Source organism: Aspergillus japonicus (assembly GCF_003184785.1).
Source record: "Aspergillus japonicus CBS 114.51 unplaced genomic scaffold BO86scaffold_44, whole genome shotgun sequence".
NCBI lineage: Eukaryota > Fungi > Ascomycota > Eurotiomycetes > Eurotiales > Aspergillaceae > Aspergillus > Aspergillus japonicus.
Genome location: NW_020291681.1, coordinates 119,057 through 143,244, shown reverse-complemented (window position 1 = coordinate 143,244; position 24,188 = coordinate 119,057). Strand labels below are relative to the sequence as shown.

Sequence of the window (24,188 nt, the reverse complement as noted above, 5' to 3'; positions counted from 1 at the left end):
GGTTTTGCACTTGACACTCGCTGCATAGATGCAGGCGCGATCATTGCGCATGGTTTCCAACTCTTAAGCTTACCTTATCGTCAGCTCATAGTGAATAGCAGAGGAGAGCATTGGGTCTGTCGATCCAATGGTGCATGAACAGATTGCTGCTGGAAGCAAGGGAGTCGCTCATGCGCGGTCATCGTAAGACACTTGCTGCCACCCTTCCAAAAACTCCTCGGACCATCTCGGGGCGTTCGTGTGCACACGTTAGAAGAACAGCAGCGCTGATAGCGAATGCAATGCGTTCACGATACAAGTACTGTCAAACAAATAGAAATTGTCAGCATAGGATCTCAAAATCCAGGGTAGCCCAGAGTCGGGATGACGGATGGAACGACGGGGCTAGTGCAACCATCCTCGAACCAAGCAGCCGGACGCTATGGCCAACTCAGTTAAGCATACCTTCTTATCATAGAACCTCGGCATAGCAGTTGCTGCGGCTCTGGGTGCTACAAACAATGCAATTTCTTGCCGTCTCTGCGCACTCTCGATGAGTATACTCCATCCGCACATGAGACATCCCGCGCCAACACAAAGCCCAGAATCCCACATTATGGGTGTGATTGTGTCACGGGGAAGGATCTTGGGGCCTAGCCTTGTTCTGGCGAGGCACACTGAGTAATAGAACATGCTCACAAACGAAGCAAGGAACGCAGACGAGCGCAGGGCGGTTGATAAGGCGTGCTTGAGTGACGACATTGAATTCAACTTGCGCAGACGCAGGAGAAGCTGTATAGGAATGTAAGTCGCACAAGCAAACTTGAATGTTCGAGCAAATCTAGATACTGCATGTTTCTCACAGCTCGGACCACATCCCATGTGGACCATCTCGCACGGTATAGGGACAGTGCTCGAGGGATCACCCCAGTTAAGAGGCCAACCGTAGTCCCTGCACATGGATTGTAGGAGAGGAGCCTGTCCAGTATCCTTCCCATATACCAATACACCTCTTCTGGCACGACGCAGTGCTTCAATCAGCCTAGCGTCAACCTTTGCTACTTCCCCAATCCACCTTTCATAAGACCTTGGCAGCCTTTCTGGCATATAGAACCATGCCCACATAACTATCGCTGCACTAGCAGCGAATGCACCAGCATCAGCAAGCTTGGGCGCTACACGCTCTGCCAAGGTCCAGTGGTTTCTGTCCTTGCATCGCTGCCATCGCTGCCAGCCTATGCACACGATCAAGTCCGCAGCGCGTGTGAGGCTAAAGAGCGTAAGATCCATGCTCCGGCCGACAAATTGAGGATTTTCGCATGGTGCTTCTCTAATGTTCGCCAGCCCCACAGCGCTATGCGTCGAGTTGCAATCATCAGGAACCCTCGATTTACCCTGTATTTTAATGGGCTTCTTATTCAAGAGCTGAAATGTGTACCAGGCAGATAAGAATGCCGAGACAAACCGAATAATTTGCATGAGCTGCGAAGTGCACTTAGAGGTGTTGAGCTTAAACTTGTGGCGTACATGCTCAAGACAGCGTGAAAGTATTAAGGGAGTAATAGTTGAACCACCAATCAGAAGAGCACAGAACGTGGGAAAGCTTTCGAGCCGTAACGCATTGGTCAACGTATGGAACAGCTGTCAAAGCAAGATGAGCTATTGGCCTCCCAAGTGATACATCCGCAATTTAGAAAGAGCACAAATGGCCAGCACACACCAATTGGTGTAGCATCAACAACCCCGGCCAAGGAGAAAAACAGGGGGAGCTTCTTACCTCTTTCAGCCTGTCTGTGTTGGTGAGCCTTTTGTCCTGAATGCGCCGTAGACAGGAAATTATTCTCGGGGTGGTTGAAGACAAGTATCCAAGAGCATACGCCCGCAGTATCCTTCGACAGTGAGTATGCCACGCTCAGGTGAAGGAAAAGAGCAACAGAAGTCATGTTGAATGGATCAGAACGTACGGCTTCAGAATGTCAATTCTGCTGCGATGCTGGTAGCGGATGGCAACAGGATCCATGGTGTCCCAAGCTCGCCAGTCATTACTCTCGCTGGAGATTTTTAACCAATGCAATCTACCAATTGTTGTCAGACAGGTGCTTCATTTCATTTGATCACCAGTGGCAGTCAAACGATAAACTTCTTCACGAACCTGTGAGGGGATGGGTCTGCCTCAAGATTGGACTAAAACATTACACAAAGTTGGGAATCTAAGGCATTGAGTGCTGGCACAAACGCTTTGATCTGCGGCGATAACCACAAAGCTCTGTGCTCCACAGCAACCTTTCATAGGATTCCCCGCGGGATCCGTGCGACGCAGTTGGAAGGCCTCGGTTCTTGTAGACACGAGGGAGAGTCACTGCTAGGGCTGGGTCAGGGGTAACGATTATTCGGTAATCAACGACGATCCCCGTTGCCCGTTGTTGCTTGGACCAAACTTGGGGTCTTTGAGCATCACCCGTGGATGCGCGGAGATGGAAGGGTCTATAAAAAAGATATAAGAGATATAACGAACCCCCGGTTAAGAGACCAAGAAAGCTCAAATTATATTCTCTTGTCCCACGGCTAGAATGACCGAATTGTTAGGCGAACACCTTTGTTTGATTAATGAATTAATGAATGGAGTTAGTGGGATGCAGCAGCAATTAATCAATGGGTAGAACTAAAGAACTAGGAGAGAAGACCAGCAACTGCAATGACGGACTGGGAAATTGGGCCGAGACTAAGCTGGTCGTACCGAAACATTACTGCGCTTCAGCCCAAATGCCCAGCCAGAGTGTGGTATTTGGCGTATTACTGTTACGTCACGCGACCGCCGGTCCAGCGCGAGATTTTTTGCATGTGATCGACTCATAAAGACCGAACGAATTCCTACCTATGCTAAGTGAGTTGAGTCTCTTACTTACCTACTCTACTCCCAGTCTCTCGCTCTCTCGCCCAGCCAACAGAGAGTGATCTCTCTCCACCATCGAAGCTATTCCCCGGATTTCTCCTCCTTCCGCCATCCTTCCTTTTATTTGTCTAACGAATCAATGTGGGAGATGTCCCACTTTGCAACCGAGTCCTTCCGCTTGAACGCTGCCTTGCTCCATACATAACAGACCCGTCGGTCATTCTGTCATTGTCATCACCAGCTTATACCCGAACCGAATGCATCTGTTGACAACAAGCGTCTGCATCATTCCCCCCAGCTCGTGCCTGTGAGCTTTTGTGGCCTGCGATTCCCGATTATTCCCGAGTCTGATTCAACGATACCTACGCCGGTTAAGGCATGTCCGCGCTGCCTTCTCGGCGCTGCTCTACACTAGGGTAGCAACTGCTGCGGAAACTTGACTCGCGATCTCCAAACCCTCAAATTTATCTCTCTTGCCGTATCGCCATCATGGACCTCAGAAATCCCGAAGCGCATAATGGCAGCGACAGCCCACAACCTGGCCCGTTTGGCTGTACGTTCAACAATCCACAATTCCCTCCGTGCTCATGCTAAAGATGTGTGCGCCTATAGATTCTTTCCTTTCGCCAATGGACACTCCATATGAACCTGCGCCTGCACGACCGCCCGGGCCCGCTCTCCTTGACGACAACGAGTCCACAATGCTGGACAACTTCTTCACAACGATGAACTCCAACCATTTCCCGAGCGACTTCTGGATGGAAGGACAGACGAACCGTTTACTTGGGACTAGCGGGCTGGACTGGCCAGGCGAACTACCGCCCACCTTCGAGGGCTCCACGACGTCTCTTTCACAACCAGGTCTCCCTCATGGCAGCATGGACAAGTCTAGCATGGAGATGCTGGCTCCGGACATGAATACAAATGCAGAAATTTTCGCGGCTGCTTCCATGCTTTACCACAACGGACTTACTGGGAATGACTTCAATTCCAGCTTCAATCACCACAATTTTGCTTCTCCCGACGCCGATTTCAACAATCCAAGAATGAATGGCCACGGCAAGGTCCAGGCGCCTAGCAGTCATAGCCAGTCAAAGCAGCCGTCTCGTCGCCGCATGCCCGTGGGTTTTCATACGTCGGAGATGTTGTTCGATGTTCGAGAGCCCATATCACCCGAACAACAAGTGACGGCAAAGGTGCGCCCGCTTCATTGGGGCTCAGATGTCGGTTTCATGGGCCAGGGCTATTTGGCGCCTCCGGAACAGCCTAATGAAGAGGATCGGACCAAAGAACTGCTTGGTCATCTAGTATGCCTTGAACCGCAGAGCAGTGCCACGAACACGCGCGCGCCGAGTCCCGTAACAATAAGACACACTGGAGGTTACGATGCTCCATGGGCAGATGCCGCCGCAGCTGGTCAACTCAGCAATCTACGGCGAGGCTTTCGGGACCATGTGGAAGATCTCGCTCAGCCAAAGAAGAAACAGAGAACTTTGGTCAAAGAGGAAGATGACGAAACCTCGGATGACGATACCTCGAGACAAAAACCCAAGAAGTCCAAATCCTCGACTCGGCGGCTATCGCAAGATACCCTCCAGAAACGAAGGCTCTCTTCGGGGCCAAAAGCTGCGCGCGAGAACCTAACCGAAGAACAGAAAAGAAGCAACCACATTCTGTCGGAACAGAAGCGACGAAATCTCATTCGACAGGGCTTCGATGACCTATGCCTACTTGTCCCCGGGCTGAAAGGAGGCGGCTTTAGTAAGAGCGCGATGCTGACTCAAGCCGCCGATTGGTTAGAGGAGATCCTGCGAGGCAATGAAATCCTCAAAGCACAGCTCGCAGAGATGAAGTCAATGAACGGTTTGGTCATGCCTCGATAGCCCTCATCCAAGTTACGCGATCACGATTTACCATTATTAATTCCCAGGTCTGGTTCAAAAGCATGGGCTTACCTTTTGACTTATCTGTACATTGGAGCACTTGAGCGGTTTTCCAGTCATCTTTCAGATGAAACTGCAGGCGTTCTTCTCTGGCGGTCATGATCTGAAGCACACTTTTCCCGGCGAGGCTCTACTAGTGAGTATTTGCTTGCTGACCTGCCGCATGTCATGCTTCTACCCATAATACCCCTTCTGGCTTACTTTCATCGCCATATTTATATATAGCCGATGCATGTGTAACTATATAGCCAAATTTCCGAACTAGCTACGATCGAACTAAACAAAATAAAATCTTCTCAATTAGCGCTAGTATTTGAGCGCCACGCCAGGATCATAAGAGACCACTTTTTTTGCTTGTCTTGTATTGTAGATGCGATTCATGCAAAAATATATCATGGGGCGGAGCGAAGACACCTTTTCGAGCCAAGAAATGACAGATACTTTGCCAAGCGAGCGTTTCAGTGCGACGTATTGCTATGTTCCTAGTCGTTGCACCGATACTCATAACTCCAGGCCTGAAAAACTTGCGACCGCGAGATGTAGGAAGTACTTAACAAGGATGAGGTTTGTACGGAGCATTGGACAGTAGTTACTAGTCTCGCGGGGAGCTCCGCACATTTAAAGAGGCTTAGCCTTTTACGGAGGTTGTTTAGATCCGCAAGGGAAACAAACTGTCATGTGATCCGCCCCCATTTGTTGTTCTGGGACCGGACAACAGTCCGATACTCATCAAGAACCACCAAACCATCCAGATGTAACAACATCAATTGCAACCATCGCTCAGCCTCGATCTCCAACCTCAAAGACCAACTGAGAGGAAAACCTCGCCGGCTCTTGCGAACATGCCTCCTCCGAAACGGAAGCGTACGAGCCATGCGCCGGACCACGATAACAATGCACGCAACAAGCGATTCGCCTACCTCAAGCCACAAGTCAGGCAGGTCTCTGAGAGGACCATCAAGAGCAAGTGGTCGACGCTTCCCGAACCCGTGCAAGACAAAGTTCGCGACATGTTCCGAGCCCTGGAGCGCCCTGTCATCATGCGACAACAAAATGAGAGCAAGCGCATCGAAGCGCAGGCCGCCGTGCAAGCTGTTGTGAAAAAGTACTGTCCCTGACACGTGCCATTGGACCCTCGGGATAGAACTGACAGCATATTTGTCGCTTAGTTTGGGAAAACGACTGCCGCGAATGCCGTTCCCCCCCGTCGCGAAAGATTCCGTGTTTGAGTACGAAGCAGCTCTCAAAGAACATGTAAGGCGGTTCCACCATCAATCGACCGATTCAGAAACTGGTCTAACCTCAAAGTGTAGTCCTCGTTGGAGGCTGCTCTAGCTACGATGAATGATAGTATCGATCTATTGAAGGTTGAGGTGGAGAAAGAGGAAGCACTACTTGAGAAAGAGAGGAAACAACTGCAGGAGATGGAGAGAAACGCAAAGGGAGTCGAGGCAGAAAGAAAGAGACAGATGAAGAATGTAAGGACCTGGCCCAGTGATAGCAAGATCAAGTCGCTGATTCTCATCTTAATCAAGGAACATCCGGTGCTACGGCAATTGAGCAACGCCCCTGATAACCACGACTCAAACCAGTGCGGCTTTACCATTGCAAATGATAACGGCGCACAGGTCATGTTTGATGAGGTAGGAACTTATTCTCGGCAAACTGTAAGGTCACTTTATTGACAAGCCCCATCTAGCTTGAGGCCGATCCAGAAGTTTTTGGTTTATTAGAACAGTTGCATGACCATCTCAAGTCGATGCAAAATAACACGACACCCCTGACTGGCCTGAGAGATGCAGTCGCCAAATCTCAAGCGGCGCTAAGCTTGACTTTCCTTCCTGACGACTGAAGCAGGTTCACAGCAAACAAGCTAATAACATGCCCAGCCGCAGCTCATGCTGTTCCGTTGAGGCTGATTATTCGACAGCAATGCAGCGAAGTCTGCACAGCGACATCATCATGGGTCAAGGGCCCCTGAACGCTGAAGCAGTGACGCTGGCGTCATGATCTCGGCAAATGTTCAAATTGCAACGATCGAGGAGCGGATGGGTTTAAGCTGGTGCATCAAGCCCCCGTGCATGGCCTCGGTATGAGTGTGCCAATACTTTGCTTACAGGGTCCGCATCTCTTGGCAATACATGCACCGAACATATATACGAAGGACTGGGTCCCGAGTCAAGCAGTGAAACATACACCACACAGTGGACTGATGGAGTCACTTGGCCTACAAACTGGCACGCAAAGACGAGTACATATCTGAGACTGTTGTGGGCTCGGGCCTGCAAATGTAAGGGTCCTACTTGCCTGTAAAGTAGTTCGAACGTGTTGAAGACCATACTACTTTGAGACATAGTCCACGTGCTTCCACTCTACAAGAGCATAGACTAAATCATGCCACTCAACATTTGTTAAACGTAAGAGTTTCCAAGCAACATGTATGAGTTCAACCGAGGGACTTCCTTTTTTTGTATGAGGCATTTATAGTTAAAACATTATTCGACGCACCTAGTTTCTGCTTTCTATAGTACTTATTTTATTACCTAGTCTAATGTGGCACATGGGCTGTGGCTCCAGGGAGGGCCAAGTCTTTCCCGAGGCTGACAGATTAGCCGCCGTTCTGTTCCCCTCTCCCCTCCCAATGCGGAGGAGCCCGGGAGTTCAAAGATCCAAGTCCCGCTCCAGCGGGGAACTTCGATGAGCCGATCGCATTCGCGCGCATCCTCGCAATTTCTACTGAGCAAGTTTACAGATCGACGCCGCAACAAAGCAACCAAAATCGTTGATCGTTACTGCCCAACAAGATATCGGTTAGCCTTGAATGTCTGCAACTTGCCATCCTCCTTGGAGCGCCCTGAGCCAGTCGAATCAATTGATCTCAACATCGATCCCGTTCTTGCGCAACGGTTTTGCGCCCAGCGATCAATGACGGAGAAAAGCGCAGCGCATCCGGGTACAGGGCCCGAACAACACCAACCCAACAACGGGACAGCCGAAAAATTGAGAATCAGTATAGCAAATGGCGAACATACTCGAGAAAATACGAATGTAAAGGAGGAACTGCTGGGCACACAGGGCCCCAAATCTGAAATGACTGCGGTGGGGGCTCACTCGAGTCCGAAGAAGCGCCGCAAGGTCAATCATGGTAAGTAGATAGTCTTTGCCATGGGCCCTGCTAGGGTGACGGTAGGAACCCATGTGCTCTCTTTGTCATATATTCCCGTTCCGAATGGCTGGCTGATGCAAGAATGACTGACAGCATGCGTTTACTGTCGGCGATCGGTAAGCCTCTCTCACATGCGGCAACCAAACCACCTTCCCTGGCCATGATTAGAGCGGCATTTCCGCTCTCTGAGAACAAATTGATCAGTATTTCAAAGTGGTTCACTTGCTAACAGGAGGATATTCCACGTGGCACAGCATATGACTTGCGACTCGGTACGACCTTCTTGAACGTTATCCCTCCCAACATCCTTTGTGAAACGTCTTTGCACAGGGTGTTTCCCAATGAGTCAGGCATACTGACGCGAGATGTTCGGCTTAATAGGAACGACCTTGTACACGATGTATAAAGCGGAACATCGGCCACTTGTGCCATGATGAGCCTCGAGAGTCTTCCAAGCGGTCCCGGAGCGAGAATGAGCATTCGGCTGCGGATGACGAAGCCTCTTCGAACAACGAGTATCCAAACATCCAAGGAATGCCCAGAACGGTCGATGTCCAGGATGCTGCCGGTCAGCAAATCCTCCCAGATGCGACAATGGGCCTATCGGCTTCCTCTGTGCCCTCGGTGCAGCAGCCGGGCAATATGTCTTCTTCCGGTGAGACGCCACGTAATGGAGATGACGTTTGAGGATTCATCATTGACGCGATTACACAGTACTTCCCTTCAATGAATGGATTGGCGGGCAAAGCCAATTTCAAGACATGCACTCATTTCATCCGTCCTATATGTTCAATGCGCCCGAGGTCACCAACGAGTACAACCTTCTTGGGGACTTCCTCAGTAATAGTCTTCTTGACGATGGATCTGTTTTCCAGAATGATGATCTGCATGGGATTTATTCCGACCCGACGTTGATAAACTCCATGGCTACCCTAGGAGGATCAAACACGTCTATGCTCCAGCAAGCCCAACAGGCTCAGTCGCAACAAAATCAACAGAATCAGCAAACCCAGAGTGAACCTGCGCAGGGCCCTGCTGCTGCAGTGAGCAACGACAAGGCAAGAGAGACATATTACATGACTGCAGCTGATCCTTCAGGCTCAGATCCACCAGAGGAGCGAATGAACAAACTTCTGAAGGCCAAGTATGACGCAGGACTCTTGAGACCATTCAATTATGTTAAAGGCTATGCAAGGTTGAACCAGTATATGGAAAGACACCTCCAGCAAGCTTCACGGCAGAAGATCCTTCGACAGCTGGACAAGTTCCGGCCGAAATTCCGGGAGAGAATGCAAAGCTTGACTGACATTGAGCTGATATTGGTGGAGATGTGGTTTGAACGCAGTCTGATGGAGTACGATCGTGTTTTCGCTAGTATGGCCATTCCTGCTTGCTGCTGGAGACGGACGGGAGAGATCTTTCGAGGGAACAAAGAAATGGCAGAACTGATCGGCGTTCCTATCGAGTCATTGCGCGATGTGAGTCGTGTTTTGGCCTCCCTTGCCCGGAGACGAGTGGATGCTAACATTATACAGGGTAAATTGGCTATCCATGAAATCATTGTGGAGGACCAGCTTGTTAGCTACTGGGAGAAATTCGGGGCGATTGCGTTCGATAGCACCCAGAAGGCAATGCTCACAAGCTGCACCTTGAAAAATCCCAATTCGAACTCGTCTACTGACGGTATTCCCTGCTGCTTCTCATTCACCATACGGCGAGACAACCACAATATGTGAGTCAATTCCCAAAGGAATGAATCGGTGATGGAACACTAACTCCCTTGGAAAACAGACCATCGCTCATAATCGGAAACTTCTTACCTTCGCAGCGGAAGGCGAAATGAAGTCCGTCATCTTCATCTTGTCTGCTATTTTTCGCTTTAGTACGGAGTCACTCGCACTTTGATCTAGCTTTGGTCTATAGATATCCATTTCTTTGTCATTTGCTTCACAGGGGCCATGTAATAGCCTTTTCACTTGAACAGCTTCTCAGTTCCAGGAAATGTACCATAATTTGGGTTCAAGAAAACGAGATTCTTCTGAGAGTCAAGGCCTGTTGTACTTGTAGTGCCATTCAGATCATGAGTATGCCGGTCAGGTGGTCTCCGATACCATTGTGTATCAGCACCACCCCTTGATCCTAGTGCGGAGTAGCGATCTACTTACACGAGCCATGAACTTCCAATACATCACCCAGGGGTGTCGTAAAATTCTCTTCCAGGTCAATTAACCTACTCCAGAAAAACTGTCTACAACCCAAACCCAATTCCTAAGATGGCAGGAGAGGCCATTCTATGTAAGCATACTACCTTGCAGAGTGAAATGCGCTCAATACCTGACCTCCCCTAGCCTTCGCAGGCGAGATCCAGAAGCAAATCCAAGCAGACGGCCACGAACTCTCGAGTCTACACTTGGATGAAGCTACGTCGAACAAGCTAGACAGCTATCTCAGCCATCTGCCAGTTTCCACAAGCACCTCTTACCCCTCCATCCGCCGGCGTTTGGACCACGCAGGCACAGAACTGTGGAACAGCTGCACGCAGCGTATGACGAACTGCAGCGAACCAACATCATCCGTGGTCTTGTGCAAAGGTACACTCTTGTCTGTCATATAATTACGGGTCTCGAGGCTGAGCGGAAATATAGTCAAAGCGTTCGCATGGGCTATGCTCGATACTGCCATCTCGAATAGGAGTCTGGGTCCGCCCTTATGGTCCACACTGATGTCTGATACCACTGACTTACCTCTGCGCCAGGGAGCTTCAGAGTCTTGAAGACAGCTTACAAGCTGGTCAAGACTTGCATAGGTATGTATGACTGTTCGATTTGGGCATTGACTACCGGCAAACCCATCTTGACATGCGCCTCAGAGCATGGTTGCGTCGCCATCAGCTTGAAAGTCATCGAGGCGGTAGCTATGCGGCTGGATGCGCTCGAGCACTTGGAGACAGATGTTGATAAAGCGAGGTTGCGTCAGTGCAACGTGCATTATTATGCGCTTCGGGTCCACTTGGTATGCATGATCTGTTACGCGGAGCTGAAGTCTGGGTATTGTAGGCTGCTGACAGGGAGGATTGAATTTCAGGCGTGGCTGCAAGGCAGATCGGACATTGCAGATCATTTGTTTCTTAAACTCCCTGAGTCGATCACTGGCGATACCTGTGTTCTGGATCTTTGCTTCAAGGTTGGGAGCTCGGCGCTGTCGTGCAGTCAGTACGATGTGGCGGCGAAGTGGCTGGGAAGGGGATTGGAGCAATGCAAGCTGCTTGCTTCTAGTTCTGAAGGATCTGATGTTCCTTTGCAGGATAAGGAGCTTCTAATTCTGCATGCTTTAGGTGTGGGTCATGGCCTTTCTAGGTCTTTCATATACTGACTTTGGGACAGTGCGAGCGAATACTCACCTTGATACGCATGACTCGAAAGACAATCTTGTGAGAACCTTAGGTCACTTGAAATCTGTAAGTGGGTCGACTCTTCAGCAATGCTTGTAAGCTCATCCGTGTGTAGCAGTATAGCAATATGTTTTCAATTCGGCTTCTGGAGCTTGAAGTCCTTGCTCGAGAGAACAGAGATGTGGAACGGTACTTCCAAGGTGAGTTGTCCCACTATCATTTAGAGCAGTCACTGATATTCATGGCAGTACTACAAGACGCCTTGAAGGTGATGGATGCCTCAGAAAGCAGCTTCAGGATGTGCGGGTAACCAGCTCTAATGATGAGGGGCCTCAGTAACCTTTGATAGGATCCTTTACTATACCAGCAAGCTTCAGGACTCGTGAGTTACCATGTGAGCAACCAATACATCTATCTTGACATGCGGCAGTCCCGATAAATATTTCCAAGCACTGAAGCGGCTCCTGATTGAGATGATCACGAATCCGTGTCTTCAGCATGAACTCGAACATGCATTTGTCAGGCTAGTCGATGTTCTCACAGGTCCACGCTTTTCTGCTCAGGCGAGCCTGCGACTCTTTGAGGAGGTTGCAGATAACCCGGACTTCGACAAGCAATTACTGAGCGTAGAAGCACAACAAGCTTGTCTGATGGTATTTTCTCAATTCTAAAGTCGACTTCCAATTGCTGAGCGAGTTGAAGATAGTCTGGAAGCACATAAATCGAGCCATATCAGATCATGATGCACCCTCCGCAGAAAAATGGTGTCTCTTCATGCTCCAACAGCCAGTTATTCCACTTTCCTCCGACAGCAGATCCAAGTTACTCAGGTAAGAAAGATTTCCACTTCTTCTCATCAAAACTGACCATGGAATAGGAAACTTATTCTTTGTGCTTCGGAGACATTGAGTACAACCGCCGCGGATACACTTTTCAACCAACTGCCAGAAGAATGCAGACATTGCCCACTGACTTTGTATCTGATGTATAAGTTGACCCTGCGGGACAGTAGATGTACTTCTAGTAGCTGATTCTCCTTCCCACTGTTTCTAGCCTTCTGACAAATCGTAGGTTCTGTCTACTTCCAAGCACTGTTCGCGCTCGCCGAGATATCATCACCGTATATCATATCCTGCATAGCGGAAGCATTCCGACAGGGAAAGATGATAGAGGCACTTCAATGTCTTCAGCAACTACTGTCAAGCAAAGAAGGCCTTCAACTTGACAAACAGCCTGGGCGTTTGTTTCAGTACGTGTGAGATGGGTCCACCATCAGCTTTCCCGACTGACAATAATCCTATGTCTACAATTCTATATCTTGTCACTGAACTCGACGCCTGCGACGCCACAGATGAAGGGCTAGTAGATGCGATTACATCTGCATTCAAAGCAGGTTCGTGACCTCTTGTAAAGTCCGATACAGTGGCAGCTAACCCTACTAGCCCTAGATATGTTTCCCGCTCAGAAGCAAGCAGGCGCTTTCACCACGGACGAGCTAGAATGGCTTGCGAAGAAGAGCTACAACCTTGCAATGAGACTACGGAACTCAGAACGAACAGAGCAGACCCTGAGTCTCCTTGAAGTATCCATCAAGGTAAAAGACAGCCGTTTGCATTTCTTCTCCACAGCCCCGGACTAACCAGCCTCTAGTTCACAACCCTACATCAAGAACAAGTCAACCCTACCAACCCACCACTCAACACCACGTACCTCCTTTGCCAATTCTTGAAGACAACCAAGCACATATCCCTTGCGCGGCAAACCATTGATCCAACAAAAAAGGTCATTACCCACCCTCCCTTTCCATCATCCATAACCCTAACTCAAACCCCTGAAAATCCAGAAAACCCATTACACAGCAGCCCATGAATCCAGCATCGCCTTCCAAGCAAACCTGACCGCTCACATCCAGTTGCCCTACAACCCCGAATCAACCCCAAGCCCAACCTCAAACTTGCCTCAAAACGCCATTCCTACTGTAAACGCAAGCTCCGATTCAGACAGCAACACCCTCTGGCTCCCAAAATACCGCATCATTCTCGCCCTCGACCTAGAAGCCTCAATCCACCTCAACAGCGACGACAACACCACCAGCAGCAGCAGTAACTGGACCCACATAGCCAACCTAATCCACCTCTCCTCACCCATCCTCACCCCCCAAGTAACAGCAATCTACCTCGATATCCTCCTTCGCGCTAGCACCACCACCCCTCTCTCAAATATCGTCCAAGCCATCAAGGTAGGTTACGTCCCAACCATACAAAGAATAGAACCCACCTAACAGAAAAGAAAAAGCTGCTCCTCCGAACAATCCACACCTCGCCTTCCCCCGACCTAACCAAACCCACCACCACATTCCACACCACCCTCCCTCGGTACCTGCACGTGCTGTACCAGCTCGCCCTCGACGCAAGCCAGCCCGAACTCGCGGAGTCGGTCCTCGACCAGGTCCTGGTCCTCGTGCGGGACTGGAAGATGACAGAGTTTCCGGAGGGGGAGGTGCAGTGGATGGCGTCGGTGGCGTTCAATCGGGCGGTGGATTTCTATCTGGCGGGAGAGGATGGGGAGTGTCGGCGGTGGGCGGGGAAGGCGATTGCGTTGGCGGACTTGCTGCTGCTGGTGGTGGGTGGAGAGGATGGCGGGGGTGCATTGGGGAGGTTGTTGAGGGCGAGGTACGGGAAGTTGATGGTGGAAGGAGGGTTGGAAGGACCCGGGTCAATGGGGGGTTAGGAGGGGGGGATGGCATGAATTGGGAAATTGCGAGGTTTTCTTTTCTATAAGTGGCAAGTGTTTTCTCCGCCTCCGCATTGCGAATGTATGAGTGAGTCTCTAGCCCATTTATAAGCTGAATATGAGAGGCAAGTGCGATGGGTCTATGTTTGACTGAGTGGTTGGTTGGAGTGTATTACGAAGAAGACGCGGAAAACTATGTATGAGCAAGAAAGATCCACAGCCCAATGCAAGAACAATCAAGAGTCAGACTTGCCATGGTCTCGGCCAATATGGGTATCATTTTGAACTTAGTAAACAAGGCCAGCATAAAGGAGGTGAAGCCAGCTGACGGAAGTTGAACGACTTTCCGGGAAAGAACCAAAGACACGAGAGAAATGCGCTCGAGGATGAGCATAAAGAAGGTTTAAGAACAGGTGCACATGAACTTGAAGTAAACAACCCAGCTGAGGGAAGAAGCCCTCATCTTGAGCGGAGAAGAGAAGATTAAGTGATGCCGCAACACAGCGACTGGACTGGATGGGGACCGCAAATTCTTTCGGGTCCCCGCATAGCGCCGGTAAGAAACGAGGGACATATCTCCTGAAATGTGAAGTTCTCGCAGATGAGAGGTTGAAACGAGGAATAAGTACATTGAAGCACTTGCAACGCGTAGAGCCAAGGTAGTGTAATTGATAAATTCATCAAGGCGACTTCAAAGTGCATTGGTCCCGCTCGAATGATATGTTATAACAGTTGAGAGGTAGAAAGGAAAGAGGATGATCAGGAAGTATTATGATCCCTCATTTGATAAAAGAGTGCAATGGGCCTGCCATTGAATCTCACTTGTTCAATCATCGCCATTCAGAACAAGGGAAGAGATCTCTGAGGGTGCGAACGAATCTGTCCGACGAATTTCAGGCATTGAAGATAGTCGCTCGGTGCTACACGAGTCTTCATGGAGCTTGCCGATTCTAGATACCTTCTGGTTTTCCTTGCCGCTGCTGTCGGTATCATTCTCGAGGGTCTCACGGGTCCTGTTCCGGGAGGCCAACACACGCAGCGTAAGCTCTAGCTCTCTCTCGAGATCCCGCTGAGTATGTAAATACTCTGTCGAGTTGTTGAGCTTCTTACGATAAGCCTTTAATGTTCGACAGACTTGTTCAGTGGACGTATCAAGTGCGCCGAGATCGCTTTTCCCCATGCTTCTAGCACGAGCCCGGAAGTCCATAGATGAACGGCGAGATTCTTTGCGGCTACACACGGCCTTCTTAGCACTAGGGGGCTTTTGCTTGCACAGTGACGGTGATGTATGAGCTTTGTCTCGATGAATGCCGGACGTAGGTGAGCGACGACTGGGTGTCGATGCGGGTGATGTCGGAGAAGTGCTTCCAGATCTTAGGGAAGGCGAAAGCGATAATTTAGCGAATTTCCGCAGAAATGTGGGGGAATGTCCACGCGCAGGCGTCGGAGTGACCGCAATATTCTCCTGCCGCTGGAACTCGGCAATTTCGTGCCTAGACAGGACTTTGCGTAAAGGAGGCTTGGAGACTGCGGATGCTTTGATTGGAGCGTCATCGTCTTCCTTATTACTATTGTGCACGGAATCTCGAGGTGCCTGAGCAAGCAGCGACAAATCCCATAGCATAACGAGACCATCAATGCCAGAGCTAACTAGAGAGCACTTCTTCACTTGGCTGGCTGACTTAGAACTCCTCGAGAGCAGACAAACGTCGCTAACTCCTTCGGTATGTCCGAATTCAGCCGCAAGAAGGACGCCTCTGTCCAAGTCGTACACACGAATGGACTTGTCTGATCCTGACACTCCGAAGAGCAGTCTAGGGGAATCATGTTCCGAATCTTCAGCAGATACAGCCAGGGAGCTCATGACCACCGTATCAGTTGAATCAGCGTCAGTGGTCCGGAACGAATGAGTTTGTCGACCGGAACTCAGGTCAATGTGCTGAACAAAGCGGTCAGTAGTGGAGACAATGAGTGTGTTCTCATTTTTCGATAGTAATGCCATGGATACTGGCGATGCTTTCAATGTTATCACTTTAGAGACCAAGTACGCGAAAGCAGACGCGCCGTGAGCCTCGCGACTCACGCACTCTCTGACCTGAATGGTACGATCGGCAGAGCATGATACGAGTCGCTTTCCGTTATCAATGAAAATGATTTCATTGACAGCTCCAATGTGGTCGTCCATGGTCTGAATCAATTCAAGACTCTCATTTGCCCAGAGAAACAATTGTATAGTGCGATCACGACTGGCGCTAGCAATGAAAAGACCTTGGGCGGAGGAATGTACAGCAATGTCAGTAATTTCCCCACTATGAGCTCGAACTTCTTGGACGCATTTCCATGGGTGATTCAGCCAGAGTCTAGTGACCGTATCGTTAGTGAGAGTATAGCAATAGACAAATTGAGTCAATATGATACCTTAGAACACCGAATTTGTCGCCGGACAAGAAGTAATCCATGTTATCAGTAGCACACAAGACTTTCAGCTCATTGGAGATATCCTCGTTGACCCCGGTGGGATGTTCAAGAATGATCGAACGTGAGTTCCGGCACTTGCCTGTGTCATCCCAGAACTTGACAACTCCATTGCGTGACCAGGTATAGAACTCTGCTCCAAGATTATTGGGGTCTGAGACTGAACGGATACCAAGGACAGCATCCCTGTGAGCTTGAAGAGTGTTTCCCAAATCACTATCATTGACATCCAGGTCATCACTCAATTCATCAGTCGAGAATATTTTGATAGTGTTGCTAGAGTCCATTGCCACCAAGTTGGGACCAATACATCCCATACATGTGATGGTAGGTCCCTTTGAACTCGGTTCCACCAAAGATCTACCAGAAAACGCAGGCGAAGATGGAACGGTTAATGATCGTAACTTTGCCAGGGTCATGCACTGGATACGTCCGCCACGTCCACCAACCCAGAGACATGAGCGGCCCAGATCTACCGCGAGGGAAGTGATAGCATAATCAAAATAATGAGCAACAGACAGCTTGTGCGTTCCCTCGTTATGATCCAGGAAGCAAAGAGCCCCCGTGTCTGTTCCTACTACTGACTCGCAGTCAGAAACGCTAGCTACGCTGGTGAACGTGCTTTCTGCTAGCGAGCCCAGCAAGCAGTTTCTCCCAGATAGAGCTTTCGGAGTATGATTAGAAGGACTAGCGCTTGGTTCTGCAGTAAGCCGAGATTTTGGAGATCCCGGTCTCACGTCTGGCAGCCTCCAAACCTTGACATGTCGGGTGCCCACGCTGAGCAGCTTGTTAGTACTGGGCCTGACAGAGGTATAGATAATGCGACTTACGTGACCAAAGTCTGCCCAACCCAAGCCATGTCGCGAATGAATGAAGTGCATTTATTGGTGGAATGAAGCCTGGCCGATCCTGTCTTCGGGTTCACGGACCAGACAAACAGGAATCCGTCATTGACATCGCCAAGGGTGGCAAGGTACTGTGAATCTGGGCTGAAAGCCAATCCACGCACCCCAAACGTATGCTCGGTCAGAATGGAGAGTGGGACTTCACCCGAGGCCCCTTTGGCGGTTGAGTAGACAAGGACCCTCGGACCATATCCAGTCTAACAAATATCAGCATAGGAGTACGTTGTTACAAGCTAATTGACGGAGACATACCTCCCCAACGGCAAGCAGACCTCCATTCGGGCTGATTGCGACGCTGGTGACTGCTTTCACTCTTTCCCGAGATGACCATCCACGTGGGCTATTGCACTCCGCCAACTCATTACCGGCATTACCACCGTGCAGGACGCTTTGGGCTGCAGACCTTGTACCCGACGGAGTTTTTGCTCTGCTATCTGGAGTAGTGGGAGGAGTGGAGGTATTATAGAAAGACGTGACAGGATTGACACTGGTTGCAGAAGGTCGTGCTCTGAAGAAGCGTTGCTGGAGGGTATTTTGCTCGTCTATGTCCGCTAGAACGACGGTCGAGCCAGCGCAAATAGCGAAGAAATTGCTCCCCGCATGACTTGAGAAGCCTCTGGGCGAGTTGGTGGTAGTACCGATTACTGTCTGGAGGGCCAGGATTGCCTGTTGTGGTGGTGTCTTGTGCATCGAAGAGCGTGTGGAGGGTCTAAGAACTGGTGAATTTGTAGGTGTGATGCGAAAGGACGACCCCGAGTTGGTCTTGCTCTTCGCATTCAGAGTATTGTATGCCATGGCGAGTCGGAGCGGGTTCGTAGGTGATTATGGTAAAACGCCTTGAGGACAAGGGGGGAAAATTTGGTGCATTGATATTTTCGAGTAGTGTTTTTCGAGGGGTGGGCGCTTGTGTCAATTCGCCTGAGAAATAGCAAGTCGTATCACTCATATGAGGAAGGAGCCGCGAATGAGGGGCTACGGAGGGGATTCGTTTGAAGCCTCCTTCCGTGTCGGTCACTGCGAAGAATGATAAATATAGTCAATGCGAATATTCTTGGTTGTATTGATGAGGCAGTGTCGTTCTAAATATGGCTAACGCAAGTGGTCTGGTGCGCAAAGGCTGGAGAAGAGGGGAGCAGAAGAAGGCGGCGGCGGCGGCGGAGGAGCTTCAAGGGAACGAAGGGGTAAGCAAATCAAGATCAAGTCATGGATCAAACCACCGATAAATGAGCGACTGGAAAGAAGAGAGACAGTAAGAAGTGAAGAGGAAGAGAAGAAAAGGAAAATTGGACAAACGATTGAAGCTGGCGGAGAATGAGTGCGAAAATCCGATTTGAAGATCGGACAAACAGAAGAATGTGAGGCAGGTAAACACTGTAGCTGCTCCTCCTTCCACGCCGGGCGGAGAGCCGAAAAATGACGGACGAACCCTTGGGTTTTTAGCGCGGGAAGCTAAAATGAGCGCCCGGCGATGGGAGATCTCCCCGTTGTCTGATCGTCCCGGAGCCTGCAGCAATGAGATAAGGAAAGGAGCAGAGGAATGAGGATAAAAGGTCTGTTGCATTAGTTCCTTGCTGTTTGGCGAATTTCTTCTAGAATCTAGTCACGTCGAAATCTGTTGCAAAAACCGGGGGCACATGGGCAGTGAGCGAAAAAAGGCGGATCACATCTGATCATGTTCACAGGGCAGACATTCAGTGGCCCCAGCCTGGTGGGGGAGGCATCCACCCTTGGGAATGGCGCCCTTTCTGACTTCAGCACCCAATTCATCCTTCCATCTGGGGTCGCAGGCTGTCAACATTCAACGTTTGGCGGGAAAAGTCCAATGGGCAGGAAATACGGAGCGGCATATCCTATTCATGCAGTACCATGGTCTTGCTCTATGGAGTCATCATATTGAGTTGGATGGTCGAATCATCCATTGCTGCGCTACCGCTCAAAGGACATTGCATGCTTCAGGCAGATGTTGGGTAGCAGAATGTCTATTCTTTGACCTTTGAAGTAGATCCTCTGCTGCACTGGGTATATTGTACTGGCTTGAATTGTCCAGACTAGGTTTCGGTTCCTGCAGGCCGCGAGGCAGTCTTTGTTGTCCTTGGGACCACTGACAAGAGTATGGACTTCGCGCGGAATCAAGGGGGCTGCTGATTCACGCATCCCACAGGTTCTTTACTCTTCCCTGGTGAGTAAGTCATTATAACTTAGCGGTGAGCAAGTTTCAGATAGAACAGGAGCAATGAGAATGTTGAGGGTCTCTTCGCTATTCCGCCTGCCGACATTGTAAATAATAGTGGATTGGATGGTGGAAGGTCAACAATTGACTGAGTGGTTGTATGTCGGCCAGTCACATGACTACGGGGGCGAGCGGTAAATTGTTCTAGGCTTCTAGCCCCGTTTCTAGAAAGTCTCCCGCGGGATTTTATCAGCGCGATACTTCTTTTCTTCTGATAGCGTTTGCCTCCGACAATCTTCACTAGCCAGCGCATCATCATCACCATGTGGAACTCAGGGGCTGCTTCAGCACGAGTGCACCTGCCATGTCTGCTGCACGAAGCTTTTCAACCAGATCTTGCTCGCTCGACCTGTCGAGTTTATCAGCGTCGAAGCTTGTTTCCGATAACGCCTCTTGCCTATCGCAAGCCTGGCGCTCAACGCAGTTTCAGCTCCAATCATCAAATCCAGATACACCAGTCTCATTCATTGTTGTCGTCCATCAATATCCTCGAAGATTCTCCGATTGCGACGAACAAGATAGAAACAACCACGCCAGCAAAGAACGAGCGTGGCGACAACTCGACAGACAACGTCGTACAAGCCCCAGAATCTCCATCTAAGACTCAGCGAGTTCCTTTCACACAACGAACAGATGCCAGGGGTGTTGGTAAAGAGAGAGCTAAAGGCTCCTACAGCGAAACCGACTCGCGCGGCGATCGATCGAAAACGATGCCCTCTGAGAAGACCAAGCCCTCGGAAGGGAAGCCAAAGACTTGGAGGGATGCTATCAAAAACACTGGCCCGCCGAAGAAGAAAGAACACTGGCAAACCCAAAAGGCTGCCTTGAAAGAGAAGTTTAAGGAAGGATGGAATCCTCCTAAGAAGCTTTCTCCCGACGCGATAGAAGGAATCCGACACTTGCATCAGGTGGCACCAGAGCAGTTCACCACACCTGTTCTCGCTGAGCAGTTCAAGGTCTCACCAGAGGCGATTAGACGTATCCTGAAGAGCAAATGGCGGGCATCAGACAAAGAAATGGAGGATCGTCGGAAGCGATGGGAAAGACGACACGATCGTATCTGGGCTCACATGACTGAGCTCGGCCTGCGACCGCCTACCAAGAATACGGAAAATCTGCAAGATTCACAGGTTCTCCTCTATGAAGCTCAGAGTGAGGAAGACAAGGCATAGACAATGTTGCTATGGCTTTAGCATTACAAACACTGTATAATACCATTGCATGATGTACATTAACGAGCTGAGACGGTGGCGTTGTATGGGTTGGCGTTATCTCATTTCATTCTATCTTTAGTTCAAAGACAATATCGTCTGTCCTAGCTCAGGAAATCCACATGACAGTAGACGGCTTGTGCGCCTTGTCGGGTTTTGTTTATCTGGTTGTCAATTGCATTTAATGATTGTTACCATGTTGAGGACTCGGAGGAATTGGGTTGTATGCACTCGATACACTCACTCATTAAGGGTCTCGGCTAGACTAAGCCCATCCATCCTCTCCTCCGCTGCCGCCGCCGCCAGGAACGTTATGGAGCGGACTGAATCGCTAGGCTACGTTCACCCGCTTCCTTTCTGCTCTCCACTCCTTCTTCAACCATTATGTCCTTCGCCATTTGACGCCATGCTCTAGCTGGCAAAAATTAGATCATCTTTCGACTGTAATATATCCCTCCTGGCGCGTTGGTCTAGGGTTGTCTTTCCTTCAAGGTGGCGGCTGGTACCCACCAACCAACTGAACTACCCCGAGCTTCCTCCTTCTGGTCTTACATGCGCGCGCTCACCCAAACCCACATGGGAGTCTATCAGTCGCCGCCATGCCATCAGACATCCAAGTCTTTGTGAAGTGGAAAGATCAGACAATATTTGCGGGGGAAGATGTGGAATGCACTATTACCTTCAAGAACGTTGCGGAGACGAACGTGGAACTCCATCCCGGGGGTCCGACCTCACACCACAGACAACCTTCGCGAGCTACAAGCACGCACTCCGAGTCGTTATTCTCGCTGAAATCACCTCAGAAATTCTTCTTCAGTCCGCATCGTCGCTCGTACTCCACAGCAGCTAAGAAAAGCTCGTCGCACCGCCTTTCTTCCTCGGTGAGCTCGCCGTTGATCGGTTCGCACAGCTTCCCTCCTCCGTCAACTCCTCGCAATGGCTCAGCCGTCGGTGGCAAGCATAAACGATCGGTCTCTATACTCTCCATCGATAGTGAAGGAACCGGGGAGCCGACACCCCGGACATCATCACAATTCAGCCACCCCCGACCACTAAGGCGCCATGGGCGCGCGGCAAGTTTACAGGTCTTGCCAAGGAGATATGAGGCATATGAGGATCAGTCCGCAATAGGTACTTGACAGTGAAACAGAGATCAAACGCATGGGTTGAATGCTAAAAGCTTGCATTTCTAGGTGGGCGCAGTCCCGTTCGCAGCTTCCCACCTACGGAGTCCTCAATTCATTCATCCCCCGGGAACCCCAGAATTGACATCGACGGTCCGAATGACACCAGCCGCCGTGGCTCGAATATCTACAGTCCTAATCGATCAATTGAACCACCTCGTACCCCTGTGCGTCGGCCTCCATTGTCACCGATTGAATTCAAATTTCCGCCGTCCCCAGCTGCCGACACCAACAGCCATTTAGGCGTATCAACATTAACATCACCAATCGAAGAGAATCCCACAGCACCCAGACCCAATGGGAAGGAAATGACGGCTTTAGCGGCACCGGGACATTTGCCGCAGCTAACGAGAATCATGTCAACTTCCAGCCTGGCTGGAAGTCACAGAAGTAGTGGAGATTACAACTCGATCAGCGACAATTCATCAGAGACTCTTCAGTCCGAGTACACAAACTATTCCACGACAGTGCCCCGCGCGCCTATTGCATCGCGTCACTCACGACATGTGTCAAGCGTGGAATCTCCAGGGCTTTCGCCCTGCAGCCAGACACTGCTTATGGGCTACGCGCAGATCAGCGCTTCATTTACTGTCGATGGCTCTCTGATCCACCAATCTATCTTTGAGGAAGTCAAGCGGAAAGGTGTCGTTGGGGGAGCAGGGAACGCAGCCGGTCTGCCCCGTGGGAAACCAGCTGCAAGCGAAGAAAAGAGCCGCAAAAGCGGCGGCTTCTGGGGAGCATTCAAATGGAATGCAATTGAGGAGTCTTTGAGTGGACTCCTTTCTAACAACGAACTGGATGGCTTGCGAGACATGCGGGGCGTCTCGTCATCTCGATCGATACCACTACTTTCCACAACGCAATCGCTTCTCTTCGTAGACTTGCGACTGGCACCTGGGGAGGAGCAGTCGTATTCATTCTCTTTCACTCTTCCAAGTGGCTTGCCAGCTAGCCACAAGGGGAAAGCGATCAAGATATCCTACAATCTGGTCATCGGCACACAACGGCCGAGTAGTCGTAACGAGCTGCAGCGGGTGAATCGCATCAGCATCCCTTTCCGTGTGTTCAGCGGAGTCAATGGTAAGTGTTGGTCTCGAATCAACTAAGAACCAAGTGATTAATTCCTCATACAGGCCAGGGAGATATCATGGGCCATGATTTGATGAGCCCCTATGTGCTGCTCCGGGACGAAGCCAGGGTACAGAAGGTCGGAACGAACCCAGCTCCAGTAGCGAAGCCCAAAAGCATTAGTGGCCCTACGTGGACGTCAGCTCCAGAATTCCTGTCATACGTGGACGACATCCTTGAAAAAGCCTCTCGAAACAACTCGCTGCACCCACCCGAAGCTGCTGCGGAGCATCGAGCAAGTCACGATCTGGCGACGGGTCGATTATCCTGCAAGGATGCCATTGACCTCGCCATCCTTCGAAGCAATCAAGCGCTTAATTCATCTCGCAGCCCCAATCGGTTCGAGATCGCCCGCGATGGACGCCGAATCGCCGTTGTTGTCCTTAATCGCCCGTCTCACCGACTAGGCGAGACGATTATAGCCACCGTGAACTTCGCAGATGCTGCACTTCCTTGCTACGCTCTGCGCGCCACCCTTGAGAGCTCCGAGCGGGTTGCTCCGGCTCTGGCTATCCGATCGAATGCGAGCATCCGTCGTGCGACTCGCAAGGTCCATGCCTCGTATTTTGAGAACACGCTCTACGCGACCCGCGTGGTCTTCAGTCCAGCAATCCCTGTCTCTGCGACACCTACGATTCTTACCACTGGAGTGAATCATGAATGGGAACTCCGATTCGAGTTCGTTACTAGTAATGCCCATGACGGGTCAGCGCCATCGGGCTCGCGTTTGTTGGAGGCCGTATCTGGAGACGAACGCGGACGGGTCATGTCAGCCTTGGAAAACCTGGGGTGTGAGTCGTTTGAGATCGCAATCCCGATCACGATTTATGGCGAGACAGTCCGGGAGCGGCTGCCAGAAGAAAACGAAGGATACGCTATTTGAGATAATATTTGTTCAAACGAAATACAAACGTTAAGATAAGAGATCTCTGGATTCTATGACGTCGCAT

General features: G+C 50.3%; 9 protein-coding genes across 9 annotated transcripts; 7 read left to right on the top strand and 2 right to left on the bottom strand.

Moving 5' to 3' along the window:
• Nucleotides 1–158: 158 nt before the first annotated feature.
• Nucleotides 159–2,350, bottom strand: BO86DRAFT_149948 (uncharacterized protein). The gene is made up of 5 exons (XM_025666298.1): nt 2,132–2,350; nt 1,944–2,054; nt 1,757–1,868; nt 445–1,620; nt 159–301 (listed from the first exon to the last, which is right to left on the bottom strand). Exons 2-5 carry the CDS (start codon nt 1,997–1,999, stop codon nt 179–181), a joined length of 1,467 nt encoding a protein of 488 aa, XP_025525442.1. The 5' UTR covers nt 2,000–2,054; nt 2,132–2,350; the 3' UTR covers nt 159–178.
• Nucleotides 2,351–3,219: 869 nt separating this feature from the next.
• BO86DRAFT_149944 (basic helix-loop-helix domain-containing protein) lies at nt 3,220–4,813 on the top strand. The gene is made up of 2 exons (XM_025666297.1): nt 3,220–3,425; nt 3,485–4,813. Exons 1-2 carry the CDS (start codon nt 3,362–3,364, stop codon nt 4,753–4,755), a joined length of 1,335 nt encoding a protein of 444 aa, XP_025525441.1. The 5' UTR covers nt 3,220–3,361; the 3' UTR covers nt 4,756–4,813.
• A 739-nt stretch (nt 4,814–5,552) lies between these two features.
• Nucleotides 5,553–7,149, top strand: BO86DRAFT_390931 (uncharacterized protein). The gene is made up of 5 exons (XM_025672492.1): nt 5,553–5,920; nt 5,985–6,069; nt 6,129–6,293; nt 6,351–6,458; nt 6,515–7,149. The coding sequence occupies exons 1-5, from the start codon at nt 5,658–5,660 to the stop codon at nt 6,665–6,667; spliced, it is 774 nt and encodes a 257-aa protein (XP_025525440.1). The 5' UTR covers nt 5,553–5,657; the 3' UTR covers nt 6,668–7,149.
• Nucleotides 7,150–7,740: 591 nt separating this feature from the next.
• acuM (gluconeogenesis transcription factor RDS2) lies at nt 7,741–9,824 on the top strand (the record flags this gene model as incomplete). Its single annotated transcript, XM_025668208.1, has 7 exons — nt 7,741–7,960; nt 8,075–8,097; nt 8,236–8,253; nt 8,363–8,648; nt 8,696–9,459; nt 9,517–9,713; nt 9,773–9,824. The coding sequence occupies 7 exons, from the start codon at nt 7,741–7,743 to the stop codon at nt 9,822–9,824; spliced, it is 1,560 nt and encodes a 519-aa protein (XP_025525439.1).
• Nucleotides 9,825–10,174: 350 nt separating this feature from the next.
• On the top strand, nt 10,175–11,682 carry BO86DRAFT_411529 (uncharacterized protein; the record flags this gene model as incomplete). Its single annotated transcript, XM_025674592.1, has 9 exons — nt 10,175–10,276; nt 10,330–10,572; nt 10,627–10,680; nt 10,737–10,787; nt 10,851–10,993; nt 11,066–11,315; nt 11,365–11,438; nt 11,488–11,572; nt 11,621–11,682. The coding sequence occupies exons 1-9, from the start codon at nt 10,255–10,257 to the stop codon at nt 11,680–11,682; spliced, it is 984 nt and encodes a 327-aa protein (XP_025525438.1). The 5' UTR covers nt 10,175–10,254.
• A 451-nt stretch (nt 11,683–12,133) lies between these two features.
• Nucleotides 12,134–14,102, top strand: BO86DRAFT_457740 (uncharacterized protein; the record flags this gene model as incomplete). The annotated part of the gene is made up of 6 exons (XM_025677245.1): nt 12,134–12,202; nt 12,426–12,439; nt 12,563–12,765; nt 12,821–12,966; nt 13,216–13,611; nt 13,668–14,102. 6 exons carry the CDS (start codon nt 12,134–12,136, stop codon nt 14,100–14,102), a joined length of 1,263 nt encoding a protein of 420 aa, XP_025525437.1.
• Nucleotides 14,103–14,715: 613 nt separating this feature from the next.
• On the bottom strand, nt 14,716–18,483 carry BO86DRAFT_149845 (WD40 repeat domain-containing protein). Its single transcript, XM_025666296.1, has 4 exons — nt 17,738–18,483; nt 17,411–17,682; nt 16,524–17,357; nt 14,716–16,465 (listed from the first exon to the last, which is right to left on the bottom strand). The coding sequence occupies exons 1-4, from the start codon at nt 18,278–18,280 to the stop codon at nt 14,932–14,934; spliced, it is 3,183 nt and encodes a 1,060-aa protein (XP_025525436.1). The 5' UTR covers nt 18,281–18,483; the 3' UTR covers nt 14,716–14,931.
• A 1,029-nt stretch (nt 18,484–19,512) lies between these two features.
• On the top strand, nt 19,513–21,206 carry rrg9 (mitochondrial ribosome assembly protein RRG9). The gene has a single exon (XM_025666295.1). It carries the CDS (start codon nt 19,979–19,981, stop codon nt 20,885–20,887), a length of 909 nt encoding a protein of 302 aa, XP_025525435.1. The 5' UTR covers nt 19,513–19,978; the 3' UTR covers nt 20,888–21,206.
• A 319-nt stretch (nt 21,207–21,525) lies between these two features.
• BO86DRAFT_318168 (putative intracellular protein transport protein (Sat1)) lies at nt 21,526–24,121 on the top strand (the record flags this gene model as incomplete). The annotated part of the gene is made up of 3 exons (XM_025668204.1): nt 21,526–22,057; nt 22,120–23,190; nt 23,244–24,121. 3 exons carry the CDS (start codon nt 21,526–21,528, stop codon nt 24,119–24,121), a joined length of 2,481 nt encoding a protein of 826 aa, XP_025525434.1.
• Between the last annotated feature and the right edge of the window lie 67 nt (nt 24,122–24,188).